The 18443-nt window shown below is 40.5% G+C and overlaps 1 protein-coding gene across 3 annotated transcripts in view; it reads right to left on the reverse strand.

Moving 5' to 3' along the window:
• Positions 1 to 18443, reverse strand: part of MALRD1 (MAM and LDL receptor class A domain containing 1) — a 688615-nt gene that overhangs the window by 411048 nt on the left and 259124 nt on the right. For all 3 annotated transcript variants that reach the window (XM_058297890.1, XM_058297888.1, XM_058297889.1), the window contains exon 25: positions 16196 to 16412. In XM_058297890.1, the coding sequence (XP_058153873.1) occupies positions 16196 to 16412 (217 nt within the window). The remainder of the gene's footprint in view (positions 1 to 16195; positions 16413 to 18443) is intronic.

Genomic DNA, 18443 nt, shown 5'->3' on the forward strand with positions numbered 1-18443 from the left:
ATAAGGGATCACAGACCCTGTAAACCTCCAAAGGATGACAAGGTGATACTACAAACAGCTCAACATAAAGAAATTCAACAATTTAGGTGAAATGGACCAATTCCTTGAAAAGCCCCAAGTTACCCAATATGAAAGAGACAATTTGAATAACTCTATAACCATTAAAGATAGCAAATCCATAATTTATAAAACTCCTAAAACATAAATCTTCAGGCCCAGATGGTTTCACTTGGAGATTTGTACCAAACGTTTAAGGCATACAGACCAGAAAGGAAGACTTAACAACTGTCCCTATTTGCAAGATTGTCAACATAGAAAATCTAAAGAATATGCTACAAAACCTCTGAGACCAAAAAACAAGTCAGCCAGGTTACAAGACACAAGATCCACATACAAATATGAGTTGTATTTCTATAAACTTGCCATGAGCCAAAATTAAAAATATAACACCATTTATAGTCTCTCGAACAATGACGTACATAGGTGTAAATCTGATAAAACATGTACAGGAGTGTACGCTGTGGTGACTTGGAGCTATGAAATCCAGAAAAAATGTTCGTCTATTGAATACGTTCCTCGGGTGTGGATGCTTGCAAATAGGACCTTTTGATGAGGTTCCTTCAGTTGGGGTGTGGCCCGACAGACTCAGGACAGTTCTTAATCCTATAACTGGAGACCTTATAGGGAAGGTCACGGAGAAGAAAACAAGCTGAGGTGGAGGATGGCCCCAAGCTGGGAGTCAACAAAGCTGAAAAGTCAGCAGAGGCCACCAAGTGCACCGTCATGTGACAGAACAGCCCAGGACCTGGAATCACCAGCTGACCCCAAATGCCAGTCTCCTGGGAGAAACATCGACTTGATGACACCCTGACTTTGGACTTCTCCTAGCCTGAAACTACCTGCGCCAATAAACTACCATTGTTTAAGCCAGCCCATCACATGGTTTTTCTTCAGCAGCGAGAAAACTAAAACATATGTCTGATGCTGATGAAAGAAATAAGCCCAAAATAAGGCAGGGACATGCTGTGTTTGTGGTCTGGGAAACCCACCCAAGATGTCAATTCTCCACAAACTGGTATACATGTCGTGGAGCGGATGGAGCTCAGGCGTTGACTGTACGCTTTGCATGTATGACGTCCTGGGTTCAATCCCCGGTATCTCATTACAAAAGATATACATGTTTAAAGCAATGCTTATCCACATTACAGCAAGATTTTTTGAAAATATAGATGATTCTAACCTTTCTATGAAAAGTTAGAGGACTAGAATAACTAAAACAGTTTTTTAAGAAGAATTGGGAGTTATCACTCTATCCAATTCCATGACTTAAAATCAAGACTATGCAGTATTGGTGACAAGACAGACGCTTGGAAAAGTAGCAGAGACTAGAAACCACAGAAATAGCTCCACACAAATACAACCAACCGGTATTTGACAAAGATGCAAGAGCAATGAGCTTGAGGGAGGGAAGTCAGTTTTGTCCACAGGATCACCTGGATAGCCATGGCAAAAAATGAACCTTAACCAAAACCTCACACTTTATATAAAAATTAACAAAGCAGATCACAGACTTAAGTGTGAAACTATAAAATTTTAGAAAAAAGCATAGGAGAAAATCTGAGACTAGGACCTGGTGAAGACTTCTTAAACATGATATCAAAAGCATGATCAATAGAAGAAAAGATCAATAAATTGGACTTCATCAAAATTAAAAACATTCTATGAAAAGTCATATCAAAAGGATGAAAAGACAAACACAAGAAGGGAGAAAATATCTGCCAGCCACATATCTGACAAAGGGCTCACAGCTCTAATATCTAAAGAACTCTCAAAGTTCCACAGTTAAAAATTTGATTAGAAAAAGAGCAAGAGACATGAAGAGACACTTTGTTAAAGAGGATAGACAGATAGCAGACAGACACAGAGAAGACGTTTGACCTCACGAATCATCAGGGAAATGCAAACTGAGACAAGGGTGAGCCATCACTCCACAACCAGAACAGCATTTTTAAAAACTTGCGTACCTTATTCTCACAAGGAGGTGGAGAAACTGAACCTCTCATACCCACCTGCCCAACCGCAAAGTGGTACCACCACTCTGGAAAAGAGTAACAAGGTACGGGGCCACACACCACGCAATCTATTCAGCAACAAAAAGGAGCAAGTGGTTTATAGAACAGCTCCCTGTGCTTCCAGGACCTTATGCTGAGAGAAGAAAGACAGTTTCTGAAAGTCACGCACTGTGCAGTTCCATAGATAAAACCTTCTCAGAATGGCACGCTACACGGAAGAACAGAGAAGCGGTGTCCTAGGTTGGGGGTGGCGGGAGAGGCCAGGGGGGGCGGAGGTAGGACTGCCAGGTGGGCCTCCAGGTGACGGGATGGCTCTGGGTCTTGACTGTGGTGATGGACACAGGCATCTACACAGTAGTCACACGACAGGTGTCTCACTGTCCCAATCCTGGGTGCTGCCTGGCCCTCACCTCGCCTCGGCCGAGCCCTCAGTGCTGACCACGGCCAGGTCAAGCAGCAGCTCTCCAGCCCCGGGGCTCACACCCGAGTCTTCAGCCACCCCCAAGCCCCCCACGCCACCCCCAGAGCCCCCAGCTGGCCCCGTGATACGCTGACCATCCCCACCGCCCTCGAGCCCCCAGGCCTCTCCCTTTCTGTGGTCGTTTGCTTTAAACCAGCCAACCCTTGGCTCCCAGGAAAACTACGAGCCCCCCTCCTGGACCCCAGTCAAGGCACAAGCCCGCGGGTCCTCTCGCTCTGCCTTGCGCTCCCCGCCTGCTGGCTGAGCCCCCAGACTGCGCTCCCTGGGGACCTCACGGCGCCCTCTCTCTGGGACCCGAGAGTAGCAGCTACCTTTCCTCAGGCTCTGTGGCCTTGGTTTCCCATTTGTCTGTATCTGACCTCCACCCAGACCCAAATTTAAAGTTCGCCTTCACTAATTCCGAGCGACACACTCAATTAAGCCACCGTCGGGGTCCTGGTTTGGACGGGAACTCTCGCTACTATGGGAAGCAGCGTGAAACATCCAGGCTTTCTCTCTTCCCACCTTTGTACCTTCCTGCAGTCGACAATTATTCCAAATTAACAATTAAAAAAATTAATATCACCTGTCAATTTTTACTGGGTGGCTTCCTAAGGACTCTGTGAGATAGCGATGTCCCTTGTATTTCCTCGGTCTCTGAAATAGCAGCCCGTCCTCCCACCACACTTTCCACAGCATTTCACAGAACACTTCTCCGAGGACTGCACTGGTCTCCACATGAGGAGGCTGGGAGTTAAGTCACCTGGAAAAACCCAGTTGACAACATCAGCCTTTAGAAAACGCCCAGTGCAGGCTACTGCTAAATGTCAGGACAATCTGGCTTATCCCACAACTGACCCAGAGCAGTCCCTCACACACATGCCCTTTCTTTCCTGATGCCTGCTTTCCTAGTTTGGGAACTATTACCCTAACAAAGAGCAATTAAGATGCTGTGTTAAGAAGTGGCTGTGGCTCGAGTGGTTGAGTGCCTGCCTCCCACATGGGAGTTCCTGGGGTCAGTTCCCAGTGCCTCCTCAAAAAACAAAAACAAACAAGCAAAGCAAAACAAAAAAACCAACTTAGGGGAGTGATGTGGTTCAGTGGGCGAGTGTCGGCTTCCTACATACGGGGTCCTGGGTTCAATTCCCCGCCCCATTACCTGAAAAAAAGCAAAAACCAAGCAAACAAACAAAAAGCGCTGAGTCAGGGAGAACGGGGAGCACCAGTAACAATTTTGGGAAGACAATGCAAGCTTTCGGAGCCCAGCCCCTCACCTGCCCCGAAGCTCAGGACGAGGCTCGTTCCTAGGAAGCCTGGCTTCTGAGCATCGTCACCTGGCCTACTTTCCAGCAGAAGCTCCCAAACGGCAAAGCTGCTCCCAGTCCACGGCCGACACAGTCGCTCCAAGGTGGTGTACTGCTCCGTGAAGGCCCGCGCGGCGGTCAGCGGTGGGACTGGGCTAGCTCCTCTCCCTCGTCCCTCCAAAAGCACTTTGCTCTCTACCTCTGCCCAGTCGCCAGGGGCTTGTGGACGCATCTCTTTTATGAGACGAGGCAGTCTGCAAGGATCGGACTGCATCTTGCTTTTTTTGTTTTTGCTCTGGGACCTGATTTGTGGTAGGTATCCAATGTTCATCAAATAAATACATGACAAGGACACAAGGTCATCGTACTCAGGGAAAGCAAGTGTCCAGTACAAGGGTGCTTGCCTCGAATGTATGTGGGTGCTGGCTTCATACGTGGTAACTGTCCAAAGCAGTGCTGGGACGATACCCCCTCATGCCCGAGTAGCCTCCGCAGGGTGCATTGCGCTTTTAAACTCGTTTACGGAACAACTGAGCACTGCCTCTGATACGTGGAAACTTCCAGATGGAGAATTGAACTGAATATGGTAGAGAGTAACATAAACTGACTGTGAATAAAAAGATACAGATACACCAGAGTATCAGAGTTCTCTCCCCAAGCAATTTATGTGTTTCCTAGAAAATAGAGAACTCAGTCATCACAAATTAGAGAGAAAATTAAAACAAAACCGAACAATATAATATAAATAAAATTAAAATGTCCTGAAGTACAACTGCAGTGAAATTATAGTTAAAAACTCATTGTTGGACCATCCTTCTTTTTTGGTCTTTGCCGTTGCACTTGGGGGATTGTTGCTGTTCCTTTAGGGAACAAGATAGAGCTCCCCTGGCTAGGAACTCAGCACTCCCTCAGTTGTTGTTTTTAACTGTAACCACTATGAAAATATACAAACATTTTTATGTACCCTGTATATATGCCCTGGGGAACTCCCTCCCAACCATGTGCCCCTTATCAATAACGCCCCACACCAGTGCTCCTCCCCTGCCATTGTTGAACCTCTCTGTGGTCCGAAACTTCTTCGAAAATGAAGCCCAATATATTGCCAGATTCCATTAATAGCAAAATGTGATGGGTTTAAAGGTTAGATATAGAATACATACTAATTTAGAAAAATTAAAGTAAAAATAATTTGGGGTATCAAAAAATTAAAAAACTTTGTTTTGATGTTTTGCCTTCCATCACTGCAATAAGTACTGCCCTGTATGCACATTGGCAAGACAACCTCCTCCATCTCTTCCTCAGTGTCTACGTCCCTTCTTTTTTTTTTTCTAATTATTAAGCTTGTCTTCACAAAAGTGTTAGATCACAGTAATTCATATGTACAATATACTGTACTCCTACATATCCAATATCAGATACTTTGTCCCTTCCCCAGCAATCTTTTTACATGTTCATACTATATTTACTGTAACTGATGTACAGATATTGAGATAATAGCTTTCAAACAAGGTTACACTTGGGTTTACATTATGGTTTATATTTTAGACTATATAATTTTCTAAATATAAACATTATGGTTTATATTTTAGACTATACAATTTTCTAAATTTTTAGTTATCTTCTGTTTTACATTGTGATTTACATTTTAGCCTATAGGCCCCTATACATTTTTGGTGTAATTTAACATGTCCTCTATCCATCCTTGCATAATCTTGTGGAACACTTCCATTGCCCCACAGTTACACTGATTCCATCTATTCAATACCTCTTTCCCCTGCCCCTCAGAGCCCACAGTGACAATAAATCTTCATTACTTGAAGGGCCATGTTCAGAGAATGACTATTTTGTGAGCCTGTGCATCTGAAATAAGAACTAGGCCTAGAGCTGCAAGGTGCCTAAGAGTTACCTCCTGAGAGCCTCCACAGAACTCCATTTTCAGGACTTGGAGTCTTCCTGGGTGGTACTGCAGGGACAGTTACTGGACATTGTATGTCCTCCCATGGCCCACTGGGTGGACTGGGGGAGAGTGTAAACTATAATGTGGACCATTGACCGTGTGGTGCAGCAGTGCTCAGAGATGCTGCACCAAGTACAATGAATGTCCCATGATGATGGAGAAAGTTGTTGTTATGGGAGGAGTGGGGGTGAAGAGGATGGGGGTATATGGGGACCTCATTTTTTTTAATGTAACATTTTAAAAAGTAAATAAATAAAAGAAATTCTAGTTAATGCATTTACAGAAACCAAATAACGTTGACATTGTCATAATTTAGAAAGGATGCTTTAATTATTGCTGACTTGTGTAATATTGCTTTGAATTTATTTAATTCCTTCAAACATACAAGATATCTCTTGTCTTGATCTGTCTTTTCTGTTTAATTCAGTCTTTCTCAAATTTCAATTCTTAATGGAGATATTTCTGATTGCCCTAACACACCACTCCCCCTCCAAAATTCCGCCCCCCCCACACTTTTCCCTGCTTTATCTTTTTTCTGGAGAAATATATCACCATGAAATATGTTATTTCATTTTATGTCTATGTGTCCCTTCATAACCATCCAGAATGGCAAGTCTATGAGGGCAGAAATTTTTTTCTGAGTTGTTCACTGCATTACCCCAAGTAATTAGAATAAGGCATAATACATACTAAATAAATATTTGCTGAGTGATTTAGGAATCTTTTTAAAATTTATTTTATTAAAAATCCCAATCAATTATGGGGCAACCAAAAGTCTGGATTTGAATATAATTATATCCTTTAAATTTATCAAGAAAATATATACAGAATGATTTTTTAATTTAAAACACTAATTAGTGAAAATGATAAAAATTCTGGCATATCTATATATGCAGATAAAAAAATTAAGAATAAAATAACAGGTCTCCCTTCTCATGTGAAAGTGTTTCCAAATTTTGTTATGTTTACAACAGTGCTTTACAAATCTTAATGCATTTATGAATCATGGAAGGACTTGTTTAAAATGCATCTTATGGGTCCATAAGTCTGGCATGGTGCCTGAAATCCTGCATGTCAACAGCTCCTCGGTGATTCTGCCCCTGTTTGTCTAAGGACTGAGATTTGAAGAGCAGAGGTTAGATGACTTTGCGGCACAGTGTTTACTTTCACACTGATAGGACATAAAAGAGATGATGGTATTTCTTGTAATTTTCCAACCAATTGGAAAAAAAATACTTTTAAAAGTGTTTGGGCTCTCAAGAAATGCTGCTACTAAGCAATGAGCATAAGAGTTTGGATTATTGTTTATTGAATATTCTTTCCCCTGCCCCTCCCAATCTCAGCAGAGTGCACTTCCTCGTCCTACTGACCGGGGGTTGGAGTAAGGGACTTGTCAATGGGCTGTTAGAAGATCAGTGGGCTACTGAGTGGAATTGCACCTAAGCTTGCTCTTTGGCCTCATGCCCTTGTCCTCCTGCTCTTTGTCCTTGGAAGAGCGAGTTGAGGCAGCCTCTGGTCCAAGGAGGATAAGAAACAGGTGGATTGGGCCTGGCCCTATGCACACCTTGGGACTCCACCCTACTGAGGTCAGTCCAGATCAAGAGCACCCGACTACTTGCAAGGTGATAAGTGAAAACTATTTTAACGGACATAGTTTTTCTATGGTTTGTTAACACAACATCACAGTGGTATAGCGGACAGAGAAACTGCTATCTAAATGGGTTGCTAACTAAAATTTGTGGCATTGGCTTTAGACCTGGATAACAGTCAGTAAGGGAACTGCTAGAGGAGACTAGAAAAGTAGAGATCTGTGTTCAATAGCATCAAATATTTGGCAAGCCCAAATATTTGCCTACAATCTTGAGGAAAGCAGAAGATATGCCTACTTAAAGTGCTTGTTTGGATGAGATTTCAAGGCCCAACGCTGAAAGCATGAGCTGGTTGTTGCTTGATGCATTTGATTAAGTACAGCCAGAAAAATGTGAGAACAGAAAACACCCGGACCTCTGAGAGGGTAGTACAGAGAGCTCAGAAATTCTGGGACTTTAAAATTTGGGAAAGAAAGAAACTCTGTCTTTAATGGGTTTCCCCATTAAGACCTGGCCTCAGGGGAAACTACAAAATCTGTGTCAAGCTGTACGCTTTTCATAGAACTCTGAATGGACAAAAATCATCCTAGAAATATTAAGGACTTGGTTCAACAGAATCCTGGACACACAGAGACCTGTAATTAAGTTCAGAGAGAAAGGCATGTCTCAAAAAGAACTCTGGCTGTGACTTTTGACACATGTAATTGGATGGAATCAAATTTACAGGAAACTCATGAGGTTTTTGAGAGAACTGTTTTGTTAGAAGTACCACCACTTTGGACCATGAAACTGAAATTCTTCGAGATGTAAAAGGAGGAAGACCTATGAATCCTTAACCTTCTAGCAAAGAAGCTGGCTGAGAAATCTCTTCCAAGGGGCCAAGGGGCTCTGATGGAGAAGGAAGGAGCTCCCAGAGGGTAGAGTCCAGGCCCACGACGGACATGGTCTAGAGAGCCTTGCAGAAAGCAGAACCAGGCTCTCGTCGAGAGCAGCCCCTGCCCATGGACTAGGAAGACTTGGCAACATTGTCCCATCAGCATTTCCCCATGCCAATGGACCAGTGGGCGCTAGGGTCACCCTTTCTTCTTGTTTTCAAATGGGAGGTGGAGATTTTTATGGTTCTCCTGCCTCTCCCACTGCAGTATGCTGAATATGCATGAGGGGTTGATGGGGGCATCACATCTCACCCTTTTATTTGATTTATCTCCAGATTATGACAACTCACCTTTAGACCTCCTGCAGAGCACATGATTCTTAGCATGGAGCTGACACTGGGATTGTGGGAGCTGCAGGGAGTCCTGGGAGACGGGGGAAGTAGACTTTGTAAACAGGAGAAGAGTGGATATTTGTGATGGTTGGGGTAAAGTTTTTTAGCAAATACTTCCCTCCCATTCCCACCATGAGCAGCTACTTCTCTGCCCCCATCAAAGTCTGGCTTGGCAATGTGATCCTTTGGCCAGCCAAGCATGACATGAACAGGAGCTAGAAACATGCTAGATCACCTGCTAGTGCCTTCCACGCCTTCATTGCCCAATGAGGAGCACATCCCTGGAAGCCTCTGGTCCCAGTGGAGCAGACCCAGATCCAAACCTTTGGCAGAAGCCCAGCCTAGAGCAGCAGACCCTCAGACCACCCCCAGACGTGTGAGTGAGGAGTAGATGTTTACCACGTGCAGCTGATGGTGGGCACGTCTTGTCATGTGGAGGGGTCATGACATTGCTGACTGATTCTATGGGCTTCTGAGATTTCTACTGTCAGGTACAACTTTAGAGGTGGCAGATCTACTCATAATTTCCCCAATATAGAAAAGAGCCTGTTGACAAAGTGATAAGCACAGGGATTGCCTGCCCAAGTTGCTTCATCTTTCAACAGTTTATTTCACATGCATTCTCCTTTTTCCCCTTGGTATTTAATATAAATGTAGTTCACTCCAGACCACATGGTCCACATCTTTTCAGAGGGTCAGGAGTCAGGGAGTCAAACCAGCATCACACACGGGGATGTGCATGGCCAGGTTGCCCCTTCCAAGGAGCAAAAGACTTAGCAGCAGATCACATGATTACACAAGCAATGCCTTCAAAGTTCTCTGAGTAGTGCCAGGAGTTGTTGGATATCAGATGGAAATAAATCATACAAAAATTTGCTGCACAAATTATTAATTCCAGATGGATTTTAAATCTAAATGTGAAAGGTTACCACCAAAGTTTCTAGTCTAAAACAGAAGTGAGTCTTCTTGACACGCAAGTCTTAATCAAAAAAGAAAAAAAACAAAAGAGTAACTCGAACTACAGTAATTTTACAAACGCTGTCTACCAAAAGCCAGCAGTAGGCAAGTGGAAAGGCAACCTAGAGAGGATGCAGATATTTGCAGTGCACAGATTTCACTAAGGACTCTTATCCATGACGTGCCTCCAGGGAGGACAGAACTCAAAGGATGAACAGCATCCAGTGTTGGGGATGGAGCACCAGCCAGCACTAACCCACTGCTCAGTGGCAAGCAAGTTGGCACAATCTCTGGAAAATTATTTGGCAATATTTATAAAAGTTCACCATACAAATACCATCCTGCCAGTAATTTTGTCCTAGGTAAATACCTAACAAAAATGAGTATATATGTTCACCAAAAGACATTTATACGATTACACATGGCTGTACTCTTCATAATTTCCCTAAACTGCAAACAGCCCATGGACAAATACAGTGGATAAATAAATTACAGTATATTCAAATAATGGAATCTCAGCCCTGGGCAGTGTTTTAGTTTGCTAACAGCTGCTAGGGGCCAAGGACCAGAAATTGGTTGGCTTTTGCAATGGGAATTTATTAGGCTGAAAGCTCACAGTTCTGAGGCTGTGGAAATGTCCAAATCAAGGCATCATCAGAGGTGCTGTCTCTCAAAGGCCCACGCTGGGCTCCTGCCTTGACAAGACACAATGGTGGCTCTGCTGGTCTCTGTGTCTCCTCCAGGCTCACCATGCCCGAGCTCAGCTGTGCGTAATGGCAGGGTCTGCTCTTCCCTCCTGCCTTCTTGCCATCCCTGTGGCATTTTTACTGTGTCTGCAGCATTTTATCCTCAGCTTATAAAGGATGTAGTCTAATCCAATAAAGGATTAAGACCCATCCCAGGCCACACAATCTAACCACAGACTCGTAACTGGAGCGATCTAATCAGAAGGTCCTATCGACAATGACTTTAGAGGCACAGGGATGGGTGAGCTTTAAGGACAGGGGGTGCTGGGGTCCAGAAAAGACTGAAACCAGCAGGGCAGGAATGAAATCTTATTATACACAGAATGTGCACATCTCACAAATGTGATGTTTTGTAAGGAGAGACACATAAACTCATAATGTTTGATTCCATCACATTCAAAAATAGGCAAAAACTGTTCGATGTAGAGAGAAGGTGGACAAGTGTTACTTTCAGAGTCGCACCTAGGGTCGGGGATGGGATTCCGGGGTGCTGATTTACCATATGTCTTACTATGAGTGGTTATTCCATGAGTGTTCATTTTCTGAAAATGCAGTAAGCCATATAGTCATCATTTATTTCTATGCTTTCTCTGCATGTGTTATTTTTACTTAAAATATACACAACAGTGCTGTTAAATACTTTAATATTTTATTACATACTTTTTATCAGCATTTTTAAAAAATGAAATTAAACCCTACAAAGTACTTTGTGAACCAACAGACACTCCTGTCTACAGTACAGAGACTTGGCTTAGCTCTATACCTTGACAATACTTGCCATCGTCACTTGTAGATGTTGCCAATATGTCTGGTGTGAACTGAAATCCCACTGGGCTTTAATTTATATTTTGTTAATTTAGCGAGTTTGTATACCTTTGTATTTCTTCGACCATTTGGTTTTCCACTTTCATCGGTTATCTGTTTTAATGTTTTCAACTACTTTTAGGTTGTATTATTTGCCTTTTTGCATTGATTCTATATTCTTTATTCCTTTAGTCACTTGGAGGATCCCTGTACAAAACTATGTAGTAATAATTCAGAAAGTTTTATAATAAACATTGATATATGTTAGAGGATATCCTCCAAATCTGTCTTTAAGATATTTCAGCTGTTCCTGACTCATTTATGCAACTTAGAACTAGGTAGTCAATTTCACACATAACCCACTGAAATATCTTTGAATCTCTAAATGAATTTGGGAAAATCAACAGCTTTACACTATTAAGTATTCCATGAGCTATCATCTGTTGAAGGCTTCTGCAATGACACACAGTCAAGTTTGATTTTTCCATATAAGTTTCACACACCTTTTTAGATTACTAGATACTTAATATTTTTGAAGTAATATTAATGCTATCTTTGCATGTAAATTATTTTTCATTGTTCATTGCTGTTATATAGAAATATTGATGCTTACATATTTATTTTCTAATATAACAACCTTGTGGAATTATCAAATTAATATTTGTAATTCATCTCTAGATGAGTTTGGATTTTCTATGAGAACACATTCTTAACTTTTTAAATAGTGAGTTTTCAAATCATGTTTCCTTTTTTTCCCTTTGCTTTACTGCACTGTAGCTAAAATCTTTTGTATACTTTTGAATAGAAATGAAGAAAAAGTATGTCTTGTTCTTAATTTTAAAAAAAAGTTTTTAATTAATTACTAAATATTCTATCTCTGTAAAGATTGTATATCTTTTTTTCTGTTTAAAGAAGAAATATTCTTCATATAAAATTATAAGTTTTCATCATCTATTGAAGTAATAGGAATTTTCTTTAATCTTTTGAAATGGTGGATTACATTATTATCTAGTGTTAAGTTAGTTTGCATTCCATGGGAAAAATCCAAGAGTTAGAATGTATTTATACACTACCAAATTTTCGTTATAAGTTTGGGGAGTAGGAGTGTCCCATAGATTTTCACTTACTTATCTATGTTCTTAAGGATCTGTCTATGCTTGCCGTGGTGTCGTGGACCTCTGATGCGGGAGGGAGGTGCCTGTTCGCCTGACCACCTCCACTCCCTGCTTTGTTGTTTCTCTTATTACATTTTTCCTCCCTACATCTCTCATGTCATCTTGCTACACCAGCTCACTGTCTTTTTTAGCAGGCACTGGGAACCTCTGCTCTCTTCTTTCTTGTGTCTCTCATGTTTTTTCTTCTTGTGTCTCTTGTTGCGTCAGCTTGCCACACCTGCCTGTCTCACCAGCTCACTGTCTTCTTTAGGAGGCACCAGAATCCGAACTCGGACCTCCCATGTGGTAGGCAGGAGCCCAGTTTCCCGAGCAACATCCACTTCACTTGAGTCAGTTTTCTACAATATATTTTAATAAAAACTTGTCCATGCCTTCTAAATTTAAAAACGTATGCTAAAAACTACTTTATTATAGCTAACATTTTAATATTAATAAATGACATCCCTTTTTAATGCCTTAAATGTCCACTTAGCAATACTGCAGACCTCTGTCAAGAATTTGCTCAAATATCTTCTCATTCATGCCAATTTTTACCATCCTCCTTAATATTTCAAAATGCCCTTAATCTATTTCTGTTATCCCTTATCTTAGAGCACTTTTTCTCACAGCATTTATCACATTTTAGCAAACTATATTAAATATATATATATTTTTTTCTGTTTCCCTTAGGAATATATGACCATAAGGAAAGGGGTTTTGTCTGCTTTTTTAAATTGATGTATACCAGGTGTTTTAAACAATGCCTGGTACATAGGTTGTACTTTAATTTAGTATTTCTGCCTTCTCTTTCTCTTTATTGTTCTTGACGGGGCTTTGAAAATGTTATTGGTGTTTTTAAATCATCTCTCTTTTACATGTAAGTTCTACTTGATTATTTTGCATGATTAGCTAATTGTTAGTTTCTAATATAATAATTTAAGCTATAAATTTTCCTCTAAACACTGGCTTGGTTAGATTCCACATGTTTTGCTATATATTATTATTTTTCTGGTTAAAGTATTTTCTAATTTCTATTATGATTTTTTTTTTGGGGGGTGGGGAGAATGACTGATGTTTTTTCCAGTGAGTTTTTCCCAACCAAATAAAGATTTTTTAAGATACTTAGTATTGATTTCTAGTGTAATTCATAAAACAGTCTCTATGACTCTTTTACACTGAAAATCACTGGAATGTACTTCATGTTTAAGAATAGAAGCTCTCTTTTTTAAATTGGTAAACACTTTGTGTAAGCTTGAAAAGAATGGGTATCTCCAGTTGGTAAATAGCATTATGTAAGCTCATTAGATTCAGATTACTAATTATGTTGTTCAAATATACTATGCCTTTTCTATTCATACCAGAATTAAATTATTTTGTGTGTGCCTGAGATACTCTGAATTGGTGTATCAGCAATAACTTCATTAATTAGAATATACATGGATGTGGAAAACGTTTATTTTTCAAAGTAACCTCTATATTAATGGCAAAGTTATGTTCAAATAAAATTTTATATTACTTGAACACACAAATTATATTCTTTGATTATGTCCTATATTTTAGACATTTATTTTTTAATATCATAACACAATACAGAGTATTTTGATTTCTCTGCAAGATTTTGCTTTCAGAAGCTATACAAAATTACAGCTGCAGTTTCCTTTGCGTTAAGATTATTTTCTTCTTCTCCATCAGAAATAGTCTATGTCTTTTTAAAGAATTGATATTTTCACTCCTCTCTGCTATTCCAAGAGGCATATTTCTACCCAAGCATATTTCAAAAGCAATCTTAGAATTCTGATACATGTTCAACCTTTACTTAGAATTCTCCCCCTCCCTCCAAAAAATAATATGTCTTAATGCTTTGTCAGCCTAACTTCTGAAATGAGCTGCTACGGTGATTTTTAAACGTTTTTTCCTCTATTCTTCTGAGTCTAATTAGAGTATCAAGGTTTACAGCATACTTAGGATGATAACATGACTCAAAATTCATAGAGCAGAGTCCAGCCACTCTATAATGAAACCATAACATGTAAAACCAGGAGACTGGGAATGTGGTAGATTTTTTTCAATGCATAATAAAAATAAGTAATACTACATTTTAAAAAATCACATGTAATGAGAATCAATGTCAAAATTTGGCTTTCTTTTACAACTCTAGTTTTTTGTTTGTTTGTTTTCAGGGGCTAAAAAAGTCTCTTTTCCCACACAATACCTGGAATTAATTCAGCTTTGTTTTTCCAGTGTTGCTGACCTGAATTGGCCCATCAAAAACGTAAAAGAAGAACAATCAGTTCACCAAAAAGCACCTTGTACTGCAACTTTTCCTCCATATGTTTATGATTACTTTCATTTTGATTTTTGATACAAAAGAGCTATCAAGACAATAAGTTTACAATACATTTCTGATCCCTGTTGTATATCAGCAACCTTTCCCAAACACAGATAGATAATTCCTGCAAATATTCACAAATTTAGAGTTACATACAAAAAGCATAAGAAAATTTTAGCCAGAATTAAATTAGTACTTTAAGTACTGAAAAGTTGTGTTAAATTCTATCTCTGGGATAGAGACACATTGGCAGAACTACAATAAACTTCAATAGTATATCTGCCCTAATCATCTGATAATTTTTTATGATAGTCAAATGAAAAAACTGCACAAGTATTTGATGCAGAAAATAAGAATGCAGAATAAGATAGATTAATTAAATTGGATCCAAAATTAAATTATTTTAATTAATTAAACCAGAAAATTAACTAAATAAGGATCTACAGAAATGATTTTGCTTTGCTCATATGTGATAAAAAGACAATTATAAGTAATAATCCACAATTGAAGGAACAAATAGTTGTGATATAAATGGGACTTCTACATATTTAATCTTTTTGTTAATATTCAGTTTATCAGAGCTGGCATGGTAGCATGGGGTAAGTAGAGGACTTAGGTTCTAGCATCAAGAGTGACACTACAAGTTTTATGAATTTTATCAATAGCATCATCTGTGAAATGCAGTTAATGATCTCCACCCCAGTTACCCGTCAGAGCTTCTGTGAGAACCAACTGGAGATACATCAGAAACAGGGCTTTTTGGAAAGCCAGAAGTACCATGTAAACATGAGCTTTTATTATAATGAACTTGTTCTTGATATTCCACACTTCATATCACAAGGCCAAAATGACCAAATCCTAATCTTCTAGCTCGGAAATTCCAGCAAGTGATAGTAATCTGTCCACCTTCATTTTCACAATTTGTATGCACTTCATTTGCAATGACATAAGGCAACAGTTGGATTGTGCTACCCGGTTTTACAGGTGTGCCTGAATGAGCACCAGGGCCCATGTAGCTGCGGATATTTTAGCAGGTCAAGTTTATCATGAGTTGATCACCTACAGCAATATTGCATAGCTATGTATCCTTTGAAGGGTCACTTTATCTACTTTATACATTATCTGGGTATTGAGTTTTTGTTTTTGTTATTTAACAACATATCACATCTAATAATCTGCACAAAGGAATGAGAAGTCTGAAAGGCACCGGAGCAGAGCAGCTCAACCCACGTGAATTGACTTTGATGGATGATTACCTTGTTGTTTTTCCAAAAATAACTCTAGAATGGAAAATATTTGTTTCCATTCTATTTGGCTTTGAAGACACCTGTTCTCTGATTTCTGTCCAGTTACTTCACATACACAAAAAGCCATCAAATAGTTTCAAATGAATTATGGCTCTAAATTAAGTATTGACACAGAGAGAAAATGTATTTAAATAGTTGAATCACTTTAACTGATTCTACTTCTGAGTTACACATACTTTGTCTGCTTCTGCAGAGAGTAAAGCTGTGGGCGACAAACCAAAAGGCAGGAAGGAGAACACTCGCACTTACTACTGCAAAGGAAAGCAGCCTCGTCCGAGTTGTCGGCACAGTCGTCCACAAAGTCGCACAGCCTGTCCTGCGGGACGCAGTGCTTGTTGGCGCACGTGAACTCCTGCGCGCCACACTGCCTGTCTGGGCTGAGTAAGGGGGAACAGTCTCGAAAGCATATGTCATCTACTGCGACGTCACCCATGTAGCTGATGCCACGTCTTGCCCTGAAGACAATCTAAAAGAAAAAGGTAAAGCCAACCTCAGTCGAGCTGTGATTCCAGAAGTTCAACATTTGGGGTGGACGCTAATCTAGCACAGAGCTTAGATCTGACCATGACCTGGCCCAGGAACCTCAAGGGCTGTTCTTGAAGCCTCAGAATGTGGAAGGGGCAACTCTACTCTCATGTGAAGATTTCAATGACAGGGACCCACCACAGGTGGTGCTGTCTCTGCCGGCTCTCACCTGAAACCGGACCTGCCAATCCCCAGAGCCTCAGCAAGCACCGAGGCCAGGGGCCAATCAGACAGATGATGCAAGCACATCCTCTGGCCTGCCCAGCTCTTGCTATTCTCAGGTTTGCCCACCCCAACTATATGAAAGCTGAAAGATTATCAAGCCTCATCATCACAAGATTTTTAAAATTAGGTGCATTTTTGGAACTTAGGTGACTGTGATTGGTCTTTGCTTAACGTATTTGATGGACTGAGTCCTCATGTGTCCTGGTGTCTGATAGTGAGACTCTGCTCACATGGACTAAGTACAATTACAAGCGATGGAAGGTAAGAGAAGTCACTGAAGTTTTCAGAAATTCCAACCTCAGGTTGTAATGCCAGCACTGCTTGGAATTACAGTGAACATTGTTTATGAACCACAAAATTGCACATATTGTTCACTTTGAAATTTCTAGATGAAATAAATTCTGGATATTTCTACCAAATTTCATTGTAGACCAAAGATGGAATTGTGTATTAACATAAGGAATATTCATTTATATTAAAGTAAATTTAGAACAATTGGAGATGAGCTTAAAAAAACAGATTTTTTGCAAAATATTTATTGCCATCAAACTTCTAAATACCCTTAGATAATTCTGAACAATTATTTTCCTTGAAAGAAGGAATTAGTCTTTACCATAAGATGGGGTATGCCTTTTGTTATTATAATAAAAAATCTGGCTGGCCTTTGTCCAAAACTCTGGGAGATTTCCTATAGATCCTTGGAATTTCCCAATCTAGGAGTGTCTTTGTTAAGCCCCTTGGACCACATCTGATAGTTTATGCTAAGGTGATTTAGGATGGGGAGGCCACACCTGCAGTATTAAGGTGGAGACTGGGTGAGTAAGAAAGACCAACTGTGGATGGGGCTTCTTTGAGTCTGGGTATGTGGGGCTGAAGGTTAACTTCACCTGTGGGTATAGTTTACTCAATCATACCTGTGCAATGAAACCTCAGTAAAAACTCTGGACATGGAAGCTTGAAGGGCTTCCCTGATTGGCCACACCCATCCAAGCACCTAGAAGGTGATTTGTCCTGACCCCAAGTGGAGAAGACACAGGAGCTTCCAGTTTGAAGACCCCCAGACCTTGTTCTCCAAGTCTCTTCATTTGGTGGTTCTCACTTGTGCCCTTTGCTATAACAAAACTAGAATTAGTAGCAGAGTGCTTTCCTGAGTTCTGCAAGTCATTCTAGTGAGTTATAGAATCTGAGGGTAGTGGGAAGCCAGTTGTGAGAACAGAGTGGTGTAGGAAACCTTAAATTTGTGTTGGTGCATGCAGTGAGGGCAGTCTTGGGAAGTTTGGCCTAACTGCAGGTAGCAAGCATCAAAACTCCTTAAACCCCAAACTCAGCATATAAATGCACTACCTTTCTCTGGCATGGGACATGACTCCCAGGGATAAGCCTCCCTGGTACCGCGGGATTATTACTAAGCACCAATTAGCAATGCATCTGGAAAAATACCTTGACCAAAAGGGGGAAGTGGTAAATACAAATGAGTTTTCATGGTTAAAGGATTTTAAAATGCAATCTGGAGGTCATTCCAGAGGTTATGCTTATGCAAGTTTCAGCAGGATCTCATTGATTGCTACAGTAAACAGTGTTTCAAATAGTGGGGCTCCTGAGGGTTCTGGAGATATCCAGAAACTATAAGCAGGGCAGACAGCTCAGGAATTCAGCACCCCATTAGTGGGCCTTACTTTGGAATTTATGCTCCCCAATGTGACAAAGTTAGATTCATTTATAGGTTCTCTACACATGGCTCTTCTGC

The sequence above is a fragment of the Dasypus novemcinctus genome, chromosome 5 (genome assembly GCF_030445035.2).
Source record: "Dasypus novemcinctus isolate mDasNov1 chromosome 5, mDasNov1.1.hap2, whole genome shotgun sequence".
NCBI lineage: Eukaryota > Metazoa > Chordata > Mammalia > Cingulata > Dasypodidae > Dasypus > Dasypus novemcinctus.